At 50.2% G+C, this 20,611-nt stretch overlaps 1 protein-coding gene and 1 long non-coding RNA gene across 3 annotated transcripts in view; both read left to right on the top strand.

Moving 5' to 3' along the window:
* Positions 1-3,774, top strand: part of DDRGK1 (DDRGK domain containing 1) — a 31,845-nt gene extending 28,071 nt beyond the window's left edge. Inside the window, exons 8-9 of the mRNA XM_021395303.1 lie at positions 1,043-1,091; positions 2,410-3,774. Of these exons, the coding sequence (XP_021250978.1) occupies positions 1,043-1,091; positions 2,410-2,582 (222 nt within the window). The 3' untranslated portion in view covers positions 2,583-3,774. The remainder of the gene's footprint in view (positions 1-1,042; positions 1,092-2,409) is intronic.
* LOC110398899 lies at positions 10,788-15,688 on the top strand. Of its 2 annotated transcripts, XR_002438732.1 has the most exons (3): positions 10,789-11,821; positions 12,360-13,851; positions 14,031-15,688. It is a non-coding gene; the product is annotated as an uncharacterized LOC110398899 (long non-coding RNA). The 2 variants fall into 2 exon arrangements; XR_002438731.1 differs by lacking the exon at positions 14,031-15,688 and having other exon boundaries at positions 10,788-11,821; positions 12,360-13,751.

Genomic DNA, 20,611 nt, shown 5'->3' with positions numbered 1-20,611 from the left:
AACTGGACAAAGTGGTTATGTTTGTAGGCAACCAGGAGGTATGAACTGTTTTGCTCCCCTTGCTTGTGTATTCTTGCAGCACTTAGGGATTTGTAACTTCTGGGGCTTTACTTGAGATTATTGACCCTCTTAACACCATATAGAGCCTGACAAAGTGAGCTCATGACGTGAGATCTGTGTTATTTTTGTTTTCATTTTTAATTTTCTCTCTGGTCCCAGTCAGCTTTCTCCACTTTGTATTTGAGTCTGAAGAATAGTCGTGGCTTGCTTTAATCTGAGCACGTTTAACATATTTCTAAGTGACTCCTGATTGGGTTTTTTTTTTGTTACTGATCTTAAGGTGCACCTTCACAGCAGCTTCCACTGCTCTGTGTCCAGCCTGCACTGCCCCCTGCCTCCCTGCTTTGCTAGAGCTTAACTGGCTCACTGCATGCAAATGAAGGTTGAAATCCAAACCATAGCTTGCTCCTGCAGTCCTGTAAATGCTAATGGGAAAGAGAGGCAGGACTGCAGAAACCAGAGTCACTGACACTCAGGTGGCAGTTCTAGGTGCGGCAGAATAGCGTGCTTGGAGTAACCAGCTGCTCTTTGGCTTGGTGAGAAGCAGTTTCCTCTGAAATGGAGCCGGAAAAGCTGAAAAGCTCTGCGATGTATTGAGTGAAGCCAGGTTCTTGGAGAAGTGCATCACAGTGTTTCATGGAACTGGGGTGTTGCGTTGGCACAGTACAGCCTTTCCCTAGGAAAATGTGTTTAGCTGCCCTTTCAGTACACAGGTAACTTAATACTAAAAGCTCCTTGCTGTCAAAGAAGTTACTTGAATACCCCAAGCTGCAGAAGCTCACTTTGACTCTCTAAGACCAAACCATTTCTACAAAGGGCTTACTACATCCATCTGTGGATGGATGGTGCATATCCTTCACTGAAGCGTTTAACACTGAGGAATTAAATGTAAGCATCCTCCTCTAGTTTGTCTGAGCGTGCAGAATGTTTTCTACCTTCCTCTTGATCGGCTTGTTATTCCTTTTTTTCCCCTTCTGAACAGGATGCAATTAACAGAATCCAGGACCTGATGGCAGATGGCACTCTCACAGGTGACAGCCACAACACCTATTCTTCAGCTGGTGAAGGGATGGTGCAGAAAATGTCTTCTCGGTGGTAGAGAGACACCCAGTATAATTTCCATTTTAAACTGTAGAGAAGCCTTGTAGGACTCGATCAGAAGCTGTATTTATTATTTCTCTTCTGGCAGATGTGAAACTGCTGTTGAAAGCAGTATGGGAGATAATTGCTTCAGTTTTAGAGAGGTTGGGGGGTTAAATGCTCCCAATGGCTCAGGGGCCAGCACGAGGCTTCAGTGTGTTGTTAACCCTGCTGAATGCCTTTGGGGGTTGCTAGCAAGTTACATCCCCTGAAATCTGAATTTGAAGGAACTGTTTGGATATTCTGGGGGGTAGTTTGCACACCTGTTTTAAAATTGCGGTGGCTAAAGCTAATACTGGGGTGTCATAGAATCCTAGAATATCCTGAGTTGATCCACCAAGATCGAGGTATGGCGCGCTCTGGGAGAAGCAAACACCCCAGAGCACTCCAAAACTAGGAGCTGCAGGAAGTGAAGTGCTTGTTTATAGCTGTGTACCTGTGCACTCAAGGTTGGAATGTCAGCAGAGACTGAGCACGTGGGTAGCTCTCTGTCTGAACAAGGCTGCTTTGTTGCTGGTCAGTCTTTTTCTTTCCGAGGGTGAAGTAGGGGAAGGTGCCAATGCAAACATTCTCTGACCTGAGAGTTGTTTGCCACGTGTGACAGCTGTATCTAATGGGCACCTGTGGATACCCACTTGAATGACCTAAAAGTGATCTGAATTGAAACAGAAAAGTGTGTACTGTCCTGGCTAAAAGACATGCTAGTAAGGCTACCTGCCTTACGTTTGATCCTGTAAGACACTGAGAACAAAGAGGTCAATTCCCATTCTTGATGGAGCTACCAAAATGTGGAAGCTGAGCTTCATTACCTCCCAGAGGAGCTCCAGATCTCACCTCCTGGGTCCTCCTGCTCTTCCTTTCTCAGTTGGCTGCCTGGCCCTGGCATATCAACACTAATGCAATGTACCTGAATGCACTGCTGTGATACTCCCAGCTAGCTACGCACAGTGGGGAACAAAAAAATGCATTACTTGCTGAACAAAATTAGTCTTACCCAGGCACTCAGGTATTGTCTAAACCCTATTCAAAAACTCACCAGTAGAGATGGAAATAAAAGCCTGACTACTAGCACGTTGTTCTGCCTGCCCTAGATATGAAATGCAGCCTCAGCAGTTCAAACGTCCCTTCCAGAAAGAAGTAACTAATGTCTGTTGGGAAGTGAGAAGAGCCAAAGTGCTGACTTCAAGGTCCTTTCTTTTTCCCCTGTAGGTGTAATTGATGACAGGGGGAAGTTCATCTACATCACACCGGAGGAGATGGCTGCCGTGGCTCAGTTTATCAAACGGAGAGGACGAGTCTCCATCGCAGAGCTGGTCCAAGCAAGCAATTCCCTGATCAACCTCCAGCCTGACAGCCAAGCTGTTGCTCCAACTGTGGCATGAAACTGTGACGTGAGAAAATGCAGCAGGAGTTGAGCTTTTTAATGAATAAACCACATAACGAAAAGCAAACAAGAACCTCTCCGGTCTCTGTGCAGTGTTTGGAGATAGGAAGCTTTGTTTAAGCATTAACTGCAAGAATTGATGAGAAGTTTTGCTTTTGGTCCTTTTAGGGCTGATGTAAAATTTGTATGAGATAAGCTAGTCAAGAACGTGGGGCTAAAGCACTCTGGTGCACGTGTACCCCAGGGGTATCTGTAATTGGCACCTGGTTACTTTATCTAGGCGGTCTCACATGACTGTGCCCATACTTCTTGTTTCCAAATTCTAATCTGTATCAAATGCATTTGGTTCAGACTCCATTCTGAATTCGCCAGGCTTGCTCTGCACTTACAGAACTGTCTCACTGTGGCAGTGACAAATACAGCCTGGAACTGTAGGTCTTTGGGAATGAGGCTGTTGCATTTTGTCCTCTGCCAAGAGACACAAACACCTCCAGGGAAAGGCTGGCTTGCTTCATGTATTGTGCAGGACAATTCTACCTGGTATCAACCAGGCTCTGATGATTCATCCTGTGAATTTAGAGCCAGCTCAGTGTGTCTGAGGACCCCAGACACCCCCCCCCACTTCATGGCCTTTGGTTTTTTTTGCTGTATTAAAAAAGGCAGCATGAATCATGCGATTAAAGTTGCAAGTAAATGATTACTAATATCTTAATTCTAGGAGTCAGTGTGTTTCCTGCATAAGTATATTTGTTTTTAATAAGCTAACGGATGCTTTGTTAATTCTCTGTTCTGGATTCAACAGAATCTATGTGGGTGTGCAGTAATTGGGGAGGACAGGACAAGGGAGCTGGTGTTGTCTGTGCTAAAGTTAAAGGTAAATGGAGTAGGCTAAAAGCCGTGTTATCAGTGAGATGAGATAGCAATAAGACAATGGGAGGAAGCCTATTTCCTGTCTAATCTCTGCACTGCTGCTCAGTGTGATACTCTGCAAGAGTGCTGGGTTACAGCACAGCACCACACATTGATATGAAAGATCAGCAAGTCATCACTGGGTTGCACCAGTTAGCTCAAAGAGGTTCCTTGGTTGGAGGCTTGTGAAGTCCCTTTATTACACGAAATTTGGTTTTGCTATGATGTTTTTTCTTCTGTCCTAAACTATTTTTGCAGTAAAATAAATGCTGTTGAAACAATTGGAGAAATGTGCATTTCTTTTAGTGGGTTTTTGTGTGTGTGTGTGTATGTTAAAGGAGCCAGCCACCATAGACTTCAGTGTGCTGGTGGAGGGCTAGAGGTATTCCATTAAATCCTGTGCAATCTCTCCAAAGTGCACTCAGTTTTTCTGAGTGTAACCGGACAAATTTTGTGTATTTTTCTGCACTAAGTCTCATGCGTTGTCTGTCACTGTGGGATATTTGACTTCTGTGTCTCTTCAAGTACTTTTCTTTCGCCTGTTGAGAGTCTGCACTTGAGCGTAGCTGTGATTCCCCACTAGTGACTTCTCTTCCATCGCTGCACCTGCATGCTGGACCCTAACCCTTTCCATGTTGTTTCTAAGGTTGTGGAGTTACTGTACAGAAATTGGAGCACAGGTCTTGTGATGGTCTGTGGAAGAGCTGACGCCACCTAACTTGACCGTGTTATCTCAGGCGAATCATCAGGGTAAGATGTCACTGCGTGCCAGCAGCCAGTCTGTCTTTATAATCCTTTTCCACTGTTTCCATTTTGTGTTTTTTGGACCTAAGTGCATCATATCAGCATTCAGGAAAACTAGTCTCATTCTCATTGTGTTTTGTTTTTTTATGCAATTTGATCTTGACTGCTTGTGGGTTGAGAGGCCAACTGCTTGTGTGAGCCAGGGCAAAGAAATCCGGTTGATGTCAGCATGTCTGTGCTGTGCTGGCAGCAAGGCACCCTCTGTGCTTTCCTCTCCTTCCTTGGCATTCAGAGCAAGCCCTGACCTCTGTTGTCCTGCAGGAGAACCTAAGGCTGACTCATCCAGACCATTTCTGACTCACCCAGAGCACTGGTCCTGAATCCTATCCACGTAGTTACCGAAAATTTTATGGGGTCAAGCACAGAACCCAGCCACCATGCTCATCTGTGTCAACCCGGTCCTCCCTGTCGTGTCTGGCACAGTAAGCAGTAAAATACCATTAACAGGGAAATTCAGATATTCAAATCATTCATTCTCCAATTTCCTGAAGTTGGAACATTCCCCTGTTTTTCCTTCTGCACAAAATATTCCTCTTTTCTGTTAAACTTTGCCCATGCATTATGCAGCATTTATCACCGCGCTTTTCCTCTCTGAATTAGTACAAGAGCTCCAAGGTATTCTGGTTGTACATGGAAGGAATAATAATAATTACGAGCTCATTTGAGCTTGTCCTAATTTTGCCATTCCACCCGAAGGCAAAGGCCAAAAAAAAAAAAAATTAAATTCAAAACCTTGTCTTCATTTCACGTTATGCGAGATCTAATCAAGGAAAACTCCAGCTTCTTTTTCCACGCATCTCAATGTCGGAGCAGAGCAGCTGCCCACGAAATAGGTTGTGTGAAGCATCATGAAAATGTAAAAGCAACAAATGTCCCAACTTTCCATGTCGTTTGTTCGTGATGTGAGTTCTAGAGCCCATCAGCCTCATGGCTTCCAGCTGTTCTCCGTAACTATGGATACCGGGGAGAATCTGGGGTGTTTTGGCTGATCTTTTTTTAATTGATATTTTGTGTTGATCCTTTTAGGAAAATGCTAACTATCACAAGATGGTAGTGAGTCACAATGCTGCCGTATTCCCCTCTGCACAGAAGCAGCCATGTTCTGGGCTCTCAGATCTATTATTTCTTTTAACCCCAGAAGCAAACTACTGAGCATCAGCGCGAATCTCGGGTTTGAACGGGGGGATTCTCACCAGCAGACCAAAAGAGCTGCTATCCAGGGAAGCTTTGTGCTTGAGGCACTGGAGAGATGGGAACTCAATTCTTTTCTCTGAATTCTCTTAAAAGAAGGGGGAAAAACTCACCTTCCTGCCCCAAAGATGAACGCTTTACAATCCCTATGGATGCATCTGTATAGAGGAGCCTGTGCCCCAACGCTTCTCAGCCCTCCCAGTCCAGATTTATGTGTGTTATCACAGATATGCCTTCAAAAGACTTCTCACTACAAAGCAGGCTGGTTTGGTGGTGAGACAGAGGAACAAGTACAGACCCACGGTTAGCGCTCAGGACTGCACTTACGGATCTGGCCCAGCAACTCGAGCAGATCAACAGCCTCAAGTTACACCCGAGAGGTTTAGATTAGATGTCAGAAGAACATCTTTGGGGAGGGGGGTGGGCAAGCATTGGAACGTGCTGCCCAGAGCAATGGTGGAATCACCATCCCCATCCTTGGAGGTATCTAACTGATGTGTGGACATGGCGACAAGGGACGTGGTTTAGTGGTGGGACTCAGCAGGTCAGGTTGATGGTTGGGTTTGATGACCTTAAAGCTTGGCAGCTGATGGAGAATCTGATGGAGATTCAGGGCTCAGAGCCTGTTTTTGCTGCATGGCTCCTTGTGCTCCCAACCTTCCAAAGGTTGGACCCGTCTGTACCCATGGTATCCTTGCACAGTCCATGGAGACAGACAGTTTAAGCGCACAGAGGGTGGAATCCAAACCCGTCTCTTGGGCATCTTCAACAAATTTATTTACCTCGTTGACTTGTTTTTCTCTAAAATCCCCATTTGCCTGCAGTTTTGCAATGTGGGATTCGCAATTCCCCTTGGTCACCCATGTCAGTGGCCTGGCACTGCCTGCTCAGCAATGAATCGGGCCAGAGCTGCAGGAGGTACTGGCATCTACTCCCAGTCACCTGGATCAACGCAGATGACAGATTTCTGCTTTGTCCCCCAGGAAAGTTTCTGCCAGCATCAAACAAAGGTCAGTGGATGGAGCATAGAGATGGCTTCATTTCAGCCTGGCAAGGGAATCTACAGCCAGGAACATGGGTGCATGGTGCAGGATACGGATGCCCTGTTTCTGTTGGTAGCTTTGGACTATCTCTTGCACCAGATATGCTTAGGGAACGGTTTGCATCGCTCCTTTTCTCTCTCCCTCTTTCTGCTAACAAGATATTCCTCTGGGCAACTTGAGATCTCATGCTCCATCCCTGGAGGCCCTCAAGGCCACGCTGGCTGGGATGTGGGCAGGCTGATCTGACTGGGGGGCAACCAGCCCCCAGCAGGGGGTTGGGACCAGATGGGCTTTAAGGTCCCTGCCAACCAGAGGCATTCTATGATCCCACTTTGCATCCACTCTTGGAGGAAGGCAGGTTCAGTTGGTACAGTGAGAGCAAGGCACTGGTAGGGATAGAGGGAAGGCTGTGAGCATGGAGAGCCTGCAGCAAGGCAACCACTGTGGAAGCGTTTCTCATTTCCTTCCAGTGTCCAGTGACCTGGTGCAGTCAGTACACTGTGTTCCCCCATTCAGGCATTTAACATTGCCACCATGACTTTGGCTACTGCCATGAGCAGTGCCCCGTGAGCCTGTAAGCTTGGCCACAGGACTCCAGCCTTCAGTTTCACATAGTCGGGGCTGGAGGCAGACACACTCAGAGCAGGGTGCCAACGTCCAGATGGCTTTTGGAGGTCCCCAAGGCCTCTCTCTGCGAGTTTCTGTCACTTTATAAGGGGTAAAGGATGAGTGGGGGCTATGCTTATGGGTTCCATCCAGGAGATGGCAGCAGCATCCCTTGCTCATTCCTATGGCAACGGGAGCGGTGCATCCCCGGGCTGGGGAGGGGGACCGTAAGGGCTGGGAAAGGCATTGCCTCCCAGCAAATAGCCCTTCTCCTTGCTTCTCTTTGCTCTGCTCCTCGCCTGGCAGCGCGGTGACGTGATGGAGGTGACAAGCAGGGTGTTTCCGCTGAATCAGTCTCTTCTCATTTTTTTTTTTATTTTTTTATTTTTTTGCTGGAGGGAAAAGCTGCTGCAAAACTTGCAAGCCGTAGCTTGGATCCCGTCGTGCTGCTCACAGGCAGCTGATGTGCAGTGCTGGGTAAGCTGGCCGCTCCCTCTGCTCCCTGCTTCCCCGAGAGCTGCCACCCAAACTAAGCTGCTTAGCGCATATGGCGTAATCCATCCTCCAGCTTGTGGCAGGAGCAGCGGTGGGAGCTAATTAGCGTGCGCTAATATGCATGCTAACAACATCTAGATGCTACAGCATCGTGGCCGTTGCCGGAGATTTGCACGCTGAATTTTTGGCAATTAGCACCGTGAAATGTCGGCTGCCGCCGGGGACCTGGCCTCCAGTGGCTGGGGGCACGCGCATCGGGGTAAAGCTCTGGGACCTCAACCTGCTCCAAGAGGCTGCAGTGAAATTGTCTTGGGTGTAACCAAGTCGTCATGGGCATGGCCCAAAGAGTTCCCCCAGGAAGGCCAAGGAGCATTGGAGAGAGGTTTGTAGAACGGTCTTAAGGTTGGTTGCAGTCTTAATGCTTTACATTTAGCCACTCAACCTGATGCTCTCAAAAGCCCTTTTCCAATGTTAGTCGGCACATTGCTCTCTGAGCTGGTTGCCAGCTCTAAGCATGGAGCCAGTGGGTGACACCGGTCCCGCCCCAGCTCTTCTCTCTAGATCGTTCCCTTTGGGAATGCAGCTCCAGCAAGAGGTGCTGACGGTGCTGTGATACCCCAGGACCTGATGCAGCACAACCCTATGTTTCCCTTCTGTTGAGCTGCTCTGGCTGCTGAATTGCTGTGGTTTCATGTCCCAGCTATGACCTAGCACAGCAGATACAGCTCTGCAGGGAAAAAACAGCACACCATGGGCTATGGGGATCTATAGATATGTCAGGTGGCTCCGACTCTTTATAGGTTTGAGTTTCTTCAGTGTAAGCATCACACCCATTTATTCCTTGGAAGCCTTCAGCTCAAGCATTGGGCAGGTCTCACCTTATTTCCTTTTAGAATCACAAAAGGTTCTGTCAGCTGTGATTTGTGCTATCCCTAAGGGACGGTGAGGGTGCCTGTCAAACTCAGCCCTGGGGGAAGCTGCTCCTCCCCATCCCCCCCCCCACCCCGTGGGACCCGATGCAAAACTGTGCCAACCTCTGCCCTGGGAATGGGGAGATGGTGCTGATGGGTTGAGGGTTGGACTCGATGATCTTAGTGCTCTTTTCCAACCTTAATGATTCCGTGGGAGCTGGAGCCAGCTTTTCATGCTCACAGCTCTCATCTCAGAGACCTCACAACATGGTGGGCAAATGGCCTCCCCCAGACCTCCGGGCCCATTCCTGAGAGATGCTGCATGGCTTTGTGTTTTTTTCCCTTCCTTATTCTCCCTGCTGTTATTATTTGCCTGACTGGCAGAAAGGACTCATGCTGAGTTTGTGCAGTCATCCCAGAGATCTGTCTCTCTCCAGCATACCAAGGCATTTTGGATAAATAGAAAGCTAGAATAAAAAGTAAACTGCTTATGCAGGCAGCAGAAAGCAATATTTGCAGAACACGGTGACGTCATTATAGAACATTAAGGTTGGAAAGGGCCTCTGAGATCTGCAAGTCCAACCCCCACCATGCCCACTGACCACGTCCCCCAGTGCCACATCTCCATGGTCCTTGACCACTGCCAGGGACAGTGACCCCAGCACTCCCTGGGCAGCCTGTGCCAGTGCCTGACAGCTCTTCTGGGGAAGAAATGTTTCCTAATATCCAACCCGAACCTCCTCTGGCTCAACTTAAGGCTGTTACCTCTCATCCTATCACTGTTACATGGGAGAAGAGGTGAGCAGAAGTGGTAGTCCTGAGCATCTGAACTATGCCGAGCTGCGTGAACAACCTCAGGTCAGCCCAGCACTTCCAAGAACACGATGCTGTCCCTGAACCCCAGGCACTGCACCACTCTATCCCTTGTAGACCACAGGAAAACAGGGCTTTGCCACCAACCTGTGCTCCTCCAACCTTCTTTCGGGCCCAGTGTAGACCCAGCACCGACCCTGGACACAGCAGAAGTTTGTGACCAAGGCAGTAGACATTGACTTACGCAGGGAGTTTTGTCATCCTCTCCAGGGCTACTGGAATCCAGATCCCGCTCTTACGTTAGGCTGTGTTGAAGCCAGTGTGTTCTCAAGATGTGTATATGCATTACATCAGGAAAGGACTACGCTAAGAGGAATAGCTGCAGCTGGGCTCCCATGCCTCTCTCCCCTACCAACAGCTCACATCTTGAAACAGAAAACGTTAGCATGCAGAGGACGGGGACCCTGAAAAAGCCACGACCCATCTGGATGGGAATGGTGCCTGCCTCTACCTTCCCCTTAGCCTCTAGGATGACATTTTGGCCTGGATTCAGGCAGCCTGCTTAGGATTGCAGCCCGGAGAGGCTGGAGGCCGGGATGGGCGAGATGGAGCCGGGCTGGGAACAGCCCTGGGGTGAGGTCGTAGGAGGCTGCAGGACCTTCCCAGCAGGACACCCCGCCGTGTCCGTCCGGTCCTCCATCCAGCCCCGCCGGCTGCCGCCACGCCGTGTCCCGAGGGCTGCAGGAGACGTGAGCTCACTGCTGAGACGTGCCAAACCGAGCCCGCCGGGCGAGGCTGCTCCCGGCTCCACGCTGACATCTGACAGAGATTTCCAGCGCTGCTGCCTCGCTGCTTCTCTGCAGAACGCAGCCCCTGAGCATCCTGACATCCTGGTCCTCCTCTGGGCCGGAGGCATCCGCATCTACATCCACAGCCCCACTGCTATCCCCATCCACGTCCCCATCCCTGCCCGCATCAGCATCCTAACACCTGAACTGGTTACCATAGAAACCACAGGTCTGTCTGTCTGGCAGTGCCAGGGGACAACGCTCTGCTCCCCCCAGCACAGCTATTTGTGGTCCACAAGGGGAACAAGGGTGGATAGGAAGCATGGAACATCCCCTCAAGGAGGACGGCGCATCCCAGCAGTGGATGCGAAAGTGAAGCTCAGCCAGAAGTTACAGCATTTGGGACACCAACGTGAGCAGAGGGCAAAAGCTGGGAATCATTACATGGCACGACAGAAGGCAAAACAGTCACCTGGAGAACGTAATTAGCTCAGCAGGTCTTTTAGCATCATTAAGGGATTATTGTCCCGTTATTATATGCATCCCATCATTAAGGGATTATTGTCTCACTGGTTCCTTGACCTCCTGGGCATGGCTGGGTGGTGCCACATCAGACCCAATAGTAGGTGGTGTTGGGTGGGGGGGGAGGGGGTGAGAGTTGGAAAGCTGAAACTTCATGCAGCAAGCAAACGCCTCCTCCCAGCTATCTATTCTTCTTCCCGTTCAAGTGCTTTCTGCAGATTTTTCATCGCACACGAGGTGTTTCTCTGCCCTATTCCAGAGCAGGAGAAACTGAGGCACACAGCAGCTCTGAGATGCTCCCACTGAGACCTTCCCTACGCTGAGATTCCCACAAAGAGAAATCAAGGCAAATCGCTGCATTAGGGATGTGACCAACTGATTTGGAGGTGCTCAAGGCCAAGTTGGATGGGGAGCCCTAGGCAACCTGATCTAGTGCTTGATCTAGAAGTCAGCAACCCTGCCTACAGCAGGGTGGTTGGAACTGGGTGATCTTTGAGGTCCCTTCCAACACAAGCCATTCTATGATTTCCTGCCCATGTGGTCCTGTGGGCACCCCGGTGACCATATATGGCCAACGCTCTGCTCTCCACCTCCTATAAAAGATGCTGGCTGCTGGTTTCCTTGCTGCCAGCCCTCCTGGAGCTGTGCGCTCTGCATTTCCCTTTTAGGAAGCAAAATTCCTGGGCATAGGGCAGTTTAAAATAAAACCATCTCTCAGCTCTTATTTATCACCTCTCCTTATAACTGACCACTCTCGAAATAGAGGGACCGCTTGCAGCCCAGGAGAACATCACGACAGAGCCAGAGGTGCCTTTGGCCCCCGCTGTCCTGGATGGATTTCTATGCAGATCTCCCCAACCTGCTGTTATTTATGGGGTCGGCTCCAGGCAAGCAACCCAGCTGAGGTCCTGGTGCTTACTGCTCGCTGGCCAAGCCAAACAGCAGAGTGATGCAATATTGCACAAACTTTCCAGCCAGGGAAATTAATCTTTGCAATAGAAGTACAGGAGAAAAAAAAAAAAGAAAAAGAAAAAGAAAAAAGCAAGCAGTGAGCACAGAAGACAGCTCAGGGCGTCTGTCTTGGAGGGGCTGTCTGCTAAATGGGCTCAGCACATGTTGTTCTGGCTGCTTCCGCTGAACTCTGCTGCGGGTGAGGTCAGTTGTTGCTGTGGGTTTTCTCAAGTCCTGGAGCTTCTCCCCAAGCTGCTGGAGCTCAGGGAGCGTTGGGATATTGCTCTCAGCCATTAGGTTCAGGTGGTGCTGTGTGGAACCGGGGGTTGGACTCAGTGGTCCTCGTGGGTCTGTTCCAATTTGGGATATTCTGTGGTTGTGCGATTCTATCGTTCTATGATTCTAAGGTTTAGACTGGATGTCAGGGGGAAGTTATTTACAGAGAGAGTGGTGAGGTGCTGGAACAGGCTGCACAGAGAGGCTGTGGATGCTCCATCCCTGGAGGTGTTCAAGATGGGGCCCTGGGCAACCTGGGCTAGTGCCAGATCTGTAGGTTGGTGGCCCTGCCTGTGGCAGGGGGGTTGGAACTGAGTGATCCCTGGGGTCCCTTCCAACTCAAGCCATTCTGTGATTCTATGCTCAAGGAGGGAAGGTAGAGGTGGGATCTTCAGGTGGTAAGGTCTTTTTTGGATGATCGTGTGCTGAAGTTTTGGGGTCCATGTAAACTCTTTTTGTATTGCAGCATCCTGCAGCAATGATTCCTCAGTTTAACCTCAGCACACGTGATGAGGAGCCGCTCCCTTTTCTGCCTGGACCTGCCCTACTCTCACCCCACTTGGTGGGGCATTGGGTTCCTAGCTCTGGTGTCTGGATGGACGTGGTACTGAAGAGTTGTCCCTCTGCAGGTTGGATGGGGCCCTGGGCAGCCTGATCTGGTGGCTGGCAGCCCTGCCCACAGCAGGAGGTTGGAGCTGGATGATCTTCAAAGTCCTTTCCAACCCAAGCCATTCCATGGCTCTATGGTTCCACGATTCCAACCACTCATCCTCATTTTCCAGCTCCGTTCGAACTCCACCCTGTCATCCCTCTAACAGGAGCTGTCACCTATCTTTAAACTTTCTTCCACCCTACTCTGCATCTCCCCCCAAATCCTTAATGAGCGGTGATGAGGGCGGACCAAAAGACTGCTCGTGCGTTATCGGCGCTTTGGAAAACCCCAGGCAGCGCACGTGGCTGCCGGCTGACGCTTCAGTGACTCTCTGATCCCTTACGTAACCAGCGACACTGTTTGTTTTTCCTTGCTGACTTTTTGTGTGTGTGTGTGACTCCTGTGTTCACTGCTCTTAAAGCCGCTTATAATCACGCTAAAGCCCCAGCTTAGCCAGACACCGCTCTGGGTCCTGAGCGACTTGCTTCGCTCCCTTGCAAGAAGGTTTCTTTCCCTCTTGCTAGTTCCAGGTCCCACATTTTTATGGCTTCTCCCCTGCACAGCAGTTCTGATTTGGGATCTGCTGCTCATGAGACGGCCCAAAGCCTCTTGAGTGGGTTGGCCAACGTCTTGCTCATCTCCTGGTGGGGTGACTGTCTTTTTGCATGGACGGACAGTGATAGGACAAAGGGGAAGGGCTTTAAGCTAAAAGAGGGGTGATTTAGGTTAGACATTAAGAAGAAAGTCTTTACTCAGAGAGCGGTGAGGCCCTGGCACTGCTGCCCAGAGAGCTGCAGGTGCCCCATCCCTGGAGGTGCTCAAGGTCCCATTAGAGGGGACCCTGGGTAGCCTGAGCTGGTGACGGTAACCAGCCCATTCATCTTCCTAGTGTTATTTTGATAAAGAATAACCTATGCTGATCTTATTTTGTTCAACATTGTTCTCTAAAACCTCTCTTGCATTCTGTATGTATATACGCGCTCAGTAGATGCACACATCTGCCATCAGATTTCCTGCTGAAATACGCCCAGCTAAAATCCCAGCTATCTCACAGTCTGATTCACTCTTGCTAAGCCAGATTAGGAGTTTTTGGGTCTTGTTGAAACTTCTGCACTTCACAGAATGAATTTTTATCCCTGGCAGAAAACTGCCCTTTGTTGATTCCGGCATCTTCACTGGAAAGCAAATAAAGGAACTCAAGTTGGACACCAGGAAAAATGTCTTCCCTGAAGGAGTGATCAGGCATTGGAACAGGCTGCACAGGGCAGTGGTGGAGTCACCATGCATGGAGGTTTTCTGGAAAAAGGTAGATGGAACTAAGGGGCATGGTTGGTGGGTATGGTGGTGCTGGGTTGACGATTGGACTTGATGATCTTAGTGGCCTTTTCCAACCTTAATGATTCAATGAACTTCCATCAGCCCTAGGGCAAAAGTAGTGCCTGGGCTTTGCATTTTCTCCAGAAGAGCCCAACCTCTTTGTTTCAGGGGCAACACATTTGGGATCCAGCAACAGCTATTGTTCTCTGGTGGGTGAGAGCCAACACAGCTTATGGCAGCTGAGGTGTTCTTGCAGTGCCCTGCTGCTCCTAAATGTCTCCAGCAGCACTGGTTTGGAGGATCCATCCAAATTTTCATTGTTTACTCGTGGACTGGTGGTAAGGATGGGCTGGTAAGCCTCTGTGCAGCCTCCAGGTGGTTCAGGTTGATACCCACATCCGGAAACACTGTCCCACAAGCTACCCAAGTCTTTCCCTGTACAGTTCGACAAAGGATGAGATGAAACAAGGGAAGCTTTTTTCCCCAGACCACTCTCACAGCGGTGGCTCCACGGGATCATCTTGGAGGGCAGCTTTCCCCTTTGTGATGCTAAACAACTAGGAAGGAATAATCAAATTATATCCACACAATTACATGAATGAGGGCATCAAGCATCCCATAGAGAGTTGTCCATTGCTGCTTTGCGAAGGCCACCGCATTTGTTCAGGCTGGCAAAGCTCCTCTCTGGGTTTCAGACAAGGCCATATGAGGACTGGTGATGCAGTGGCATAGGCTGCCCAGGGAGTGCTGGAGTCACCGTCCCTGGAGGTGTTTAAAGAACCATGGAGGCATGGCATTGAGGGACATGGTCAGCGGGCATGGTGGGGATGGGTTAGGCTTTGGGTTGGTGATCTTAGAGGTCTTTTGCATATAGATATCACTAACTGTTAGCTGGCAGCCTCACCCTGACCAAGCTGACCTCCATAGCCAAGTGCACCACACTTTAGTACTCTTTCTAGTCCTGCTTGAGTCTCTTTTTCCACCTGATCTCAAAACCTTTACACTCAGCAGCACTTTGCAGAGAAGAGCCCCAGGACTTCTTACAATAAGAGCAGTGAGGTGCTGGTGTAGGCAGCCCAGAGAGGTGATGCCCCATCCCTGGAGCCATTCAGGTCAGGCTGGATGGGCTCTGAGCACCTGATGGAGCTGTGGGTGTCCCTGTTCATTGCAGGGGAGTGGGACCAGGTGGCCTTTAAGGGTCCCTTCCAACTCAACAATTATATTATTCTATGACTTTTGGGACATGGGATGGGGTGCTCTTTCCCCACAACACCATCCCAAGGATCGCACCTCCCCAGTGCTGCTGCAGCTGAACACTCATAGAGAAACAAGAAGGAAACAGATGCTTCCCTGACGGATGAATCAGCAGTACATCTGGGCTCTGATGAGGCTGCACCGTAAGATTTTCCCCTCTATCCCATGCCGGTGGGAAGGCAGCGGGCCAGCCTTGCTGCTTGGCCGGGGAGCAGAAGGGAGAGGAAGCTGGGCTGGCTCTCCTTGCAGGGGAAATATGAAATGCTGCCATTGAAAACTAGGTCATGTCCCTTGCCCTGTGTCTTCTTGATTCTGGGGTGAGAAATCAGGTCTGTTTTCTGCAGCTGGTGTTTTCAGACCCTGCACTGAACTTGAGTATGAAGTAGGAACATAGAGGCTCCCCTTTTTCTCCTGGTTCCTGGCTCGCAGCACAGATCTTGGTGTCTCATAGAGCTGGGATGTATGCAGCCAAGTCAAGCCCATGGCAGATGAACAGAGTGTGGTAACTAACAGTGAGTCTTTCCCAAGCGCAGGGTTAGCAGAGGGAACCAGGAGTTTGGGGATAGGGAATAATAGGTTATGGCTGGAGAAGAGGAAGCTGGGGATGGAAATGGGGAAATGGATTAGGGGATGGAGAAGGAGAGGCTGAGAATGGGGAAACTGAGGATGGAGATGGAGAAGGGGAGGCTGAGAATGAAGAAGGGGAGGCTGAGGATGGAGAAGTGGAGGTTGGTGATGGAGAGGGGAAGGCTGGGGATGGAGAAGGGGTGGCTGAAGATGGAGAAGGGGAGACTGAGGATGGAGGAATGGAGGTTGGTGATAGAGAGAGGATGGCTGGGGATGGAGAAGGGACAGATAGGAATGGAGAAGGGGTAGGTGAAGATGGAGAAGGGGAGACTGAGGATGGAGAAATGGAGGACAGGGATGGAGGAGGATGGAATGGAGAATGGATGGTGGGTGTGGATAAGAAGAGGCTGGGAATGGAGGCTGGGTCACCTTTATCCCTCAGCTGCTGGATACATCTCCCACAGCCCATCACCCAAATCTGCAAGCCACGTCAGCCCATGCCTCAGAAGTCCTCCTGCCCTCCAGCACCTCAAGGGATGATCTTCACCAGCAGATGCCCACGAACCCTTTCCCAGCCCTACTCCTACCTCCTCCTCCATGCCCCACATCCTGGGGACCCAACTGTGGGCAGTGGGGTGCCGACCAGCACCCCGCCATGGGGACAGCTCCGTGAGCGACATCGGCTGCAGGAGGGGGAGCGTTGGCGGGGGGCTGCCCTCTCCCTGCATGGCGCGGTCAAGTGTCACTCCACATCAGCATCACCCTGCGCGGCGAAGGGATCGGCCACAAGCAGACACGACCGGAGGCAGGAGAGGCGGCGCGGAGAGCTTCCCTTCCCCCACCGCCCTGAAATTCAGACCTTTCTCAACAAGCCAGGGGAAGGGCAAGCAGGGGTGGGNGCAAGGAAAACATTTGCCAGCTGAAACAAAGCCTGGGGGAGTTCCTGACTTAGTAATTCCCATCCTGGGGTATGTCATTTCCTCTTGTTTCCCCTCGAAAAGAACTGGGAGATCAGCTGTAAAATCATGGGATCTTGCCCAAAGGGGAAAAGAAGCGTGTCCATCTCGTGCTACTGCAGCACAACTGGGCTCTTCTGCCAAAAAAAAATGGGGAGCTGGGGCAGCATGGGGTGTCTGGAAATGAAGAGGTGATTCCTCCAGGCTGTGCGACCCGAAGGTGGGTATCCCATCCTTCCTTCTGCCCAATGGCATCCACCCATGGCATCTGCCCAATGGCATCCACCCATGGCATCTGCCCCAAATGGGGCCCTCTGACCTCCCCAGCAGGATGCAGCCCCGTGAAGTACAGCACACGGGCTGCCACGCATGTCCCCCAGGGCTACCATGACCATGGGTAGAGTGGGGAAAGGGACACCAGGAGGACCCCCACACTCATCCCGTCATTAATCCCGATTGCCCCCTGCAAAACCCGGTCCTGAAGAGGGCAGGAGGGTTTCTGTGGCCAGCTGCAGTTGTGAGTGCCCTGATTTTTCCATGCACAGATGCCTTTTCCAGATTATTATCTCTGGAGTGCTATGTTTAGTGGCAGGCAAAGGGGACAGACCTTATGCACAGAGAGGGGAGCTTGGTGTTAGTCTCATTAACAATCACATCAAGATAAAGCAAGTAATTTTTGCTAGCCTTGTTGCAATGAGGCTAACGTGTAGCATTCAAATTATCCAATTACTGCAAATTCCCATTAATAATGCAATTACAACCGTTATACACGGACTTCCTGCCATCTATCCCTTCCTGCATCACTGTGCTTACCCCTCCTTTGTTGTCACAGCAAGTCACCAGCACCCCGAAATTTTAGGAATTATCACCCTGGTGCTGGGACCACTGCTGATATCTTCACACCAGTGCTGACACTTCTTTCTTACCAGCCGTTAGACTGGGTTATAGGACAATCACTTATTTCTGCTTGACCTTTGCCACCTGGCAGAGTATTTTGGGGTGAAACCACCCTGTTGCTCACGCAAGCAGGATGCCAGTTGCATGACCGCGCTGGCAACGCTCATCTGAGCATTGGGCAATATGCTGGTGGTGCTGAGAGCATTAAAAGCACTCCGGCCTCACAAGACCTTTGCCCTTGTCTTACTAAGCTCAGTAAGGCTTCTGACCTAAAGGCAATGTCCATGCCTTATTTTCTACGCTACGAGGTTCCCCAGACAAGAATCACAGAATCACTGAGGTTAGAAAAGGCCTCTAAGACCATGAAGTCCAATGTCAATCCTTCACCATCATGCCCACTAACAATGATCCTGGAAATGTTCAAAGGAGAAGGCAGATGTGGCACCGAGGGACGTGGCTTAGTGGTATGGTGGGGATGGGTTGGCATTGGACGTGATGATCTTAGAGGTCTTTCCAACCTTAATGATTCTATGATTCATGCAGAGCTTTGGTGTTTAACAGTTCATAGTTGGCATAAATAAGAGTTCAGCTAGCAAAAATCTTGTAACAACGTGGAACATGATAGTGTTTTGTTACCTGCATTCTTTTGGAGTCAAGAAGAACATAGAGGGCTCATAGCCCCCAAGAACAGCTTCCTCTTGAGGACACTTAAGGACAGAGAAACATAGAATCATTAAGGTTGGAAAAAACCACTAAGAACATCAAGCCCAACCATCAGCCCATCACGACCATGCCCACTAAGCCATGTCCCCCAGTAGAACATCAACTCTTTTTTTGGACACTTCCAAGGACGAAGAGTCCGCCACCTCCCTGAGCAGCCTGTTCACAAATGCTTTGTGCTGTGGTGTCAATGCCCACCCATTTTCTCAGTGTGCCCTCAGCCAGCGCTGCTGAGAAAGAACCTTGGGCTACAGGTTCAGAGAATGACCAAGCAGGGATGGCTGGGGAGGAAGAGCAGGAGAGTTTGGTCCCAGAGCTGGGTTGGAGGAGGGTAAAACACCGCATGCAGTGTGAGCTAATGGCAAGGAGAGATTTTTTTTTGAGCTTGTCAGTAGGAAGCATATGGCTGCCACTGAGCTCTCAGGCTTATTTAGGATTTAGTGCCTATTTGATCTATTTTAATCCAGATGTTCAGCTCATCACATAATGAGATCCCACCAGAGGAACAACATTAGGATGCCTCCCAGACAGCCAAGGCCTTCAAAATGCATTGAGGAGGAGGAGCAGCTCCATCAAGGCTGCACGTGGCTGAGCATCCCAGAGGGGGAAATTGAGGACACTGGGTGAGCCCATAGCTTCCCCAAGGTGAGACCAACACACTGGTGCCATGTGAGCTTCCCAAGTCCTTCTGGCATCCTACCACAGCAGCACCTAAAATCTGACATTTTTACCTCAAAGGTAGAAATGCACAGAGATTTTGAAGTGTTCCACCAGAGTTTGGGTCTTCTTCTCTCTGGTCGCCTTTTCCAAGGGTCCAGATAGAAGCACTGTTCTCCCTGTTCTGTTGAAGGGAGTGACTAAGCCCTCCTCCTGCCTCCTGCCCACAAAGTGGGATATCACACTTGTCACTGGCATCAAAAACAGAGCAGGACTGTGAACTGAAGAGCTCAGGGAGGGAGGGTGAGAAGCAGCAGAAGCTGTGGTGCAATAGGAGTATGTCCCCATTGCTGCACACAACAGACAGAGTCCAGAGTCCTCTTCCATCCTCGGGTTCATGCTGGGATCACGGGGCCATGTTTGAGTGCTGTGATGGGCAGAGGAGATGACAGAGATGTCATGGAGATCACCTCCCCTGGGTTCTGGGCTACGTGCAGATGGATCGTAGAAACAGAATCACTAAGGTTGGAAAAGAGCTCTGAGATCCCCAACCCCAACCCCATCCCATCCCCACCATGGCCACTGACCAAGTCCCTCAGTGCCACATCTCCACGGTTCTTCAGCTTCTCCAGGGACGGTGACTCCACCACTTCCTCCCACTGCAGCCTTGGGATGGAGGGGAGTCCAGGGCTGCAGTAAAGTACCTGCTCATAGGGGCCAAGTGCCATCTGAGAAGCCCTGCTAAATGATTTTTGGAGAAATTATGGTTTGGAACACTGAATTTCCCAGTCTTCCAACTTGGCTCATGTTGTGGGCTCCCAAGAAGCTGGCAAAAAGGTGTCACATCCCATCAGGGCACCTCCACAACATGGAGACTTTCCATGGCTTGGAAAGTTAATAAAGATTAAAAAGGCTTTTCCCAGACTCAGTGCTGACCGTGGCCAGGTCTGGAGTTAAAGCAAAGAGCTGATGAAGCTGTGCATATCCCAGAAAGTTGGGAGGTGGTTTTTTTTGGTCATTTACATGCAGGTCAGAGGGATTCTCACTGGGAAAGGAGAGGGAAGAGACACAACTTTGGTTTTCCATACCCCATCAATCCAACCTATGCTCTCAACCAGCACAGAAACCTTTTGTGCTCTGCAAAAACCGGATCAAGCTCACAGCTCTGCCACCAAAACAAGACATTGCACAGCCATTGAGAGATACTTCACTGGGGAAAAAGCTGTTGAGAGCAACCTCTGACCCAAGGCAGCAGCCCTGGGGCAGAAGTTGCCTGCATGTAGCAATGGCAATGGCCCATAGGAAGATGATGGATGTGTCCTACCTTCAACCCTCTGTCCTGCCTACTGTCTCCTGTGCTACCTCCAGGTCTCCTTGGGAGAACAAATTGGCCTGAAACGTCCAAACTCCTTTAGGAGTGCCAGCACTTGGCATCCAGCTCTGTGTGAGCTGCAAGATATCTCATTTGGCATCTCTCCAAAGCAGTCACTGCACCTTTTATAGCCCAACCTCAGTGGGGAGGTAGGCCGGACAGGGAGGGGATTTCAGTGGACTTGGCATAGAGGAGATGCAATGCTGGTGGCATCTGCACACCCCTGTAAGGGTCATGCATCAGGAAGCACTCCCGCATTCCTCAGTTTTCCTGTTCCAGAGATGGGAAACACAGCACAGATCTGAGTACAGTGAATTTCCCTACCC

The sequence above is a fragment of the Numida meleagris genome, chromosome 4, assembly GCF_002078875.1.
Source record: "Numida meleagris isolate 19003 breed g44 Domestic line chromosome 4, NumMel1.0, whole genome shotgun sequence".
Classification (NCBI taxonomy): domain Eukaryota; kingdom Metazoa; phylum Chordata; class Aves; order Galliformes; family Numididae; genus Numida; species Numida meleagris.
Note: the sequence above shows the minus strand (reverse complement) of the source record. Positions and strands in the feature narration are given on the sequence as shown.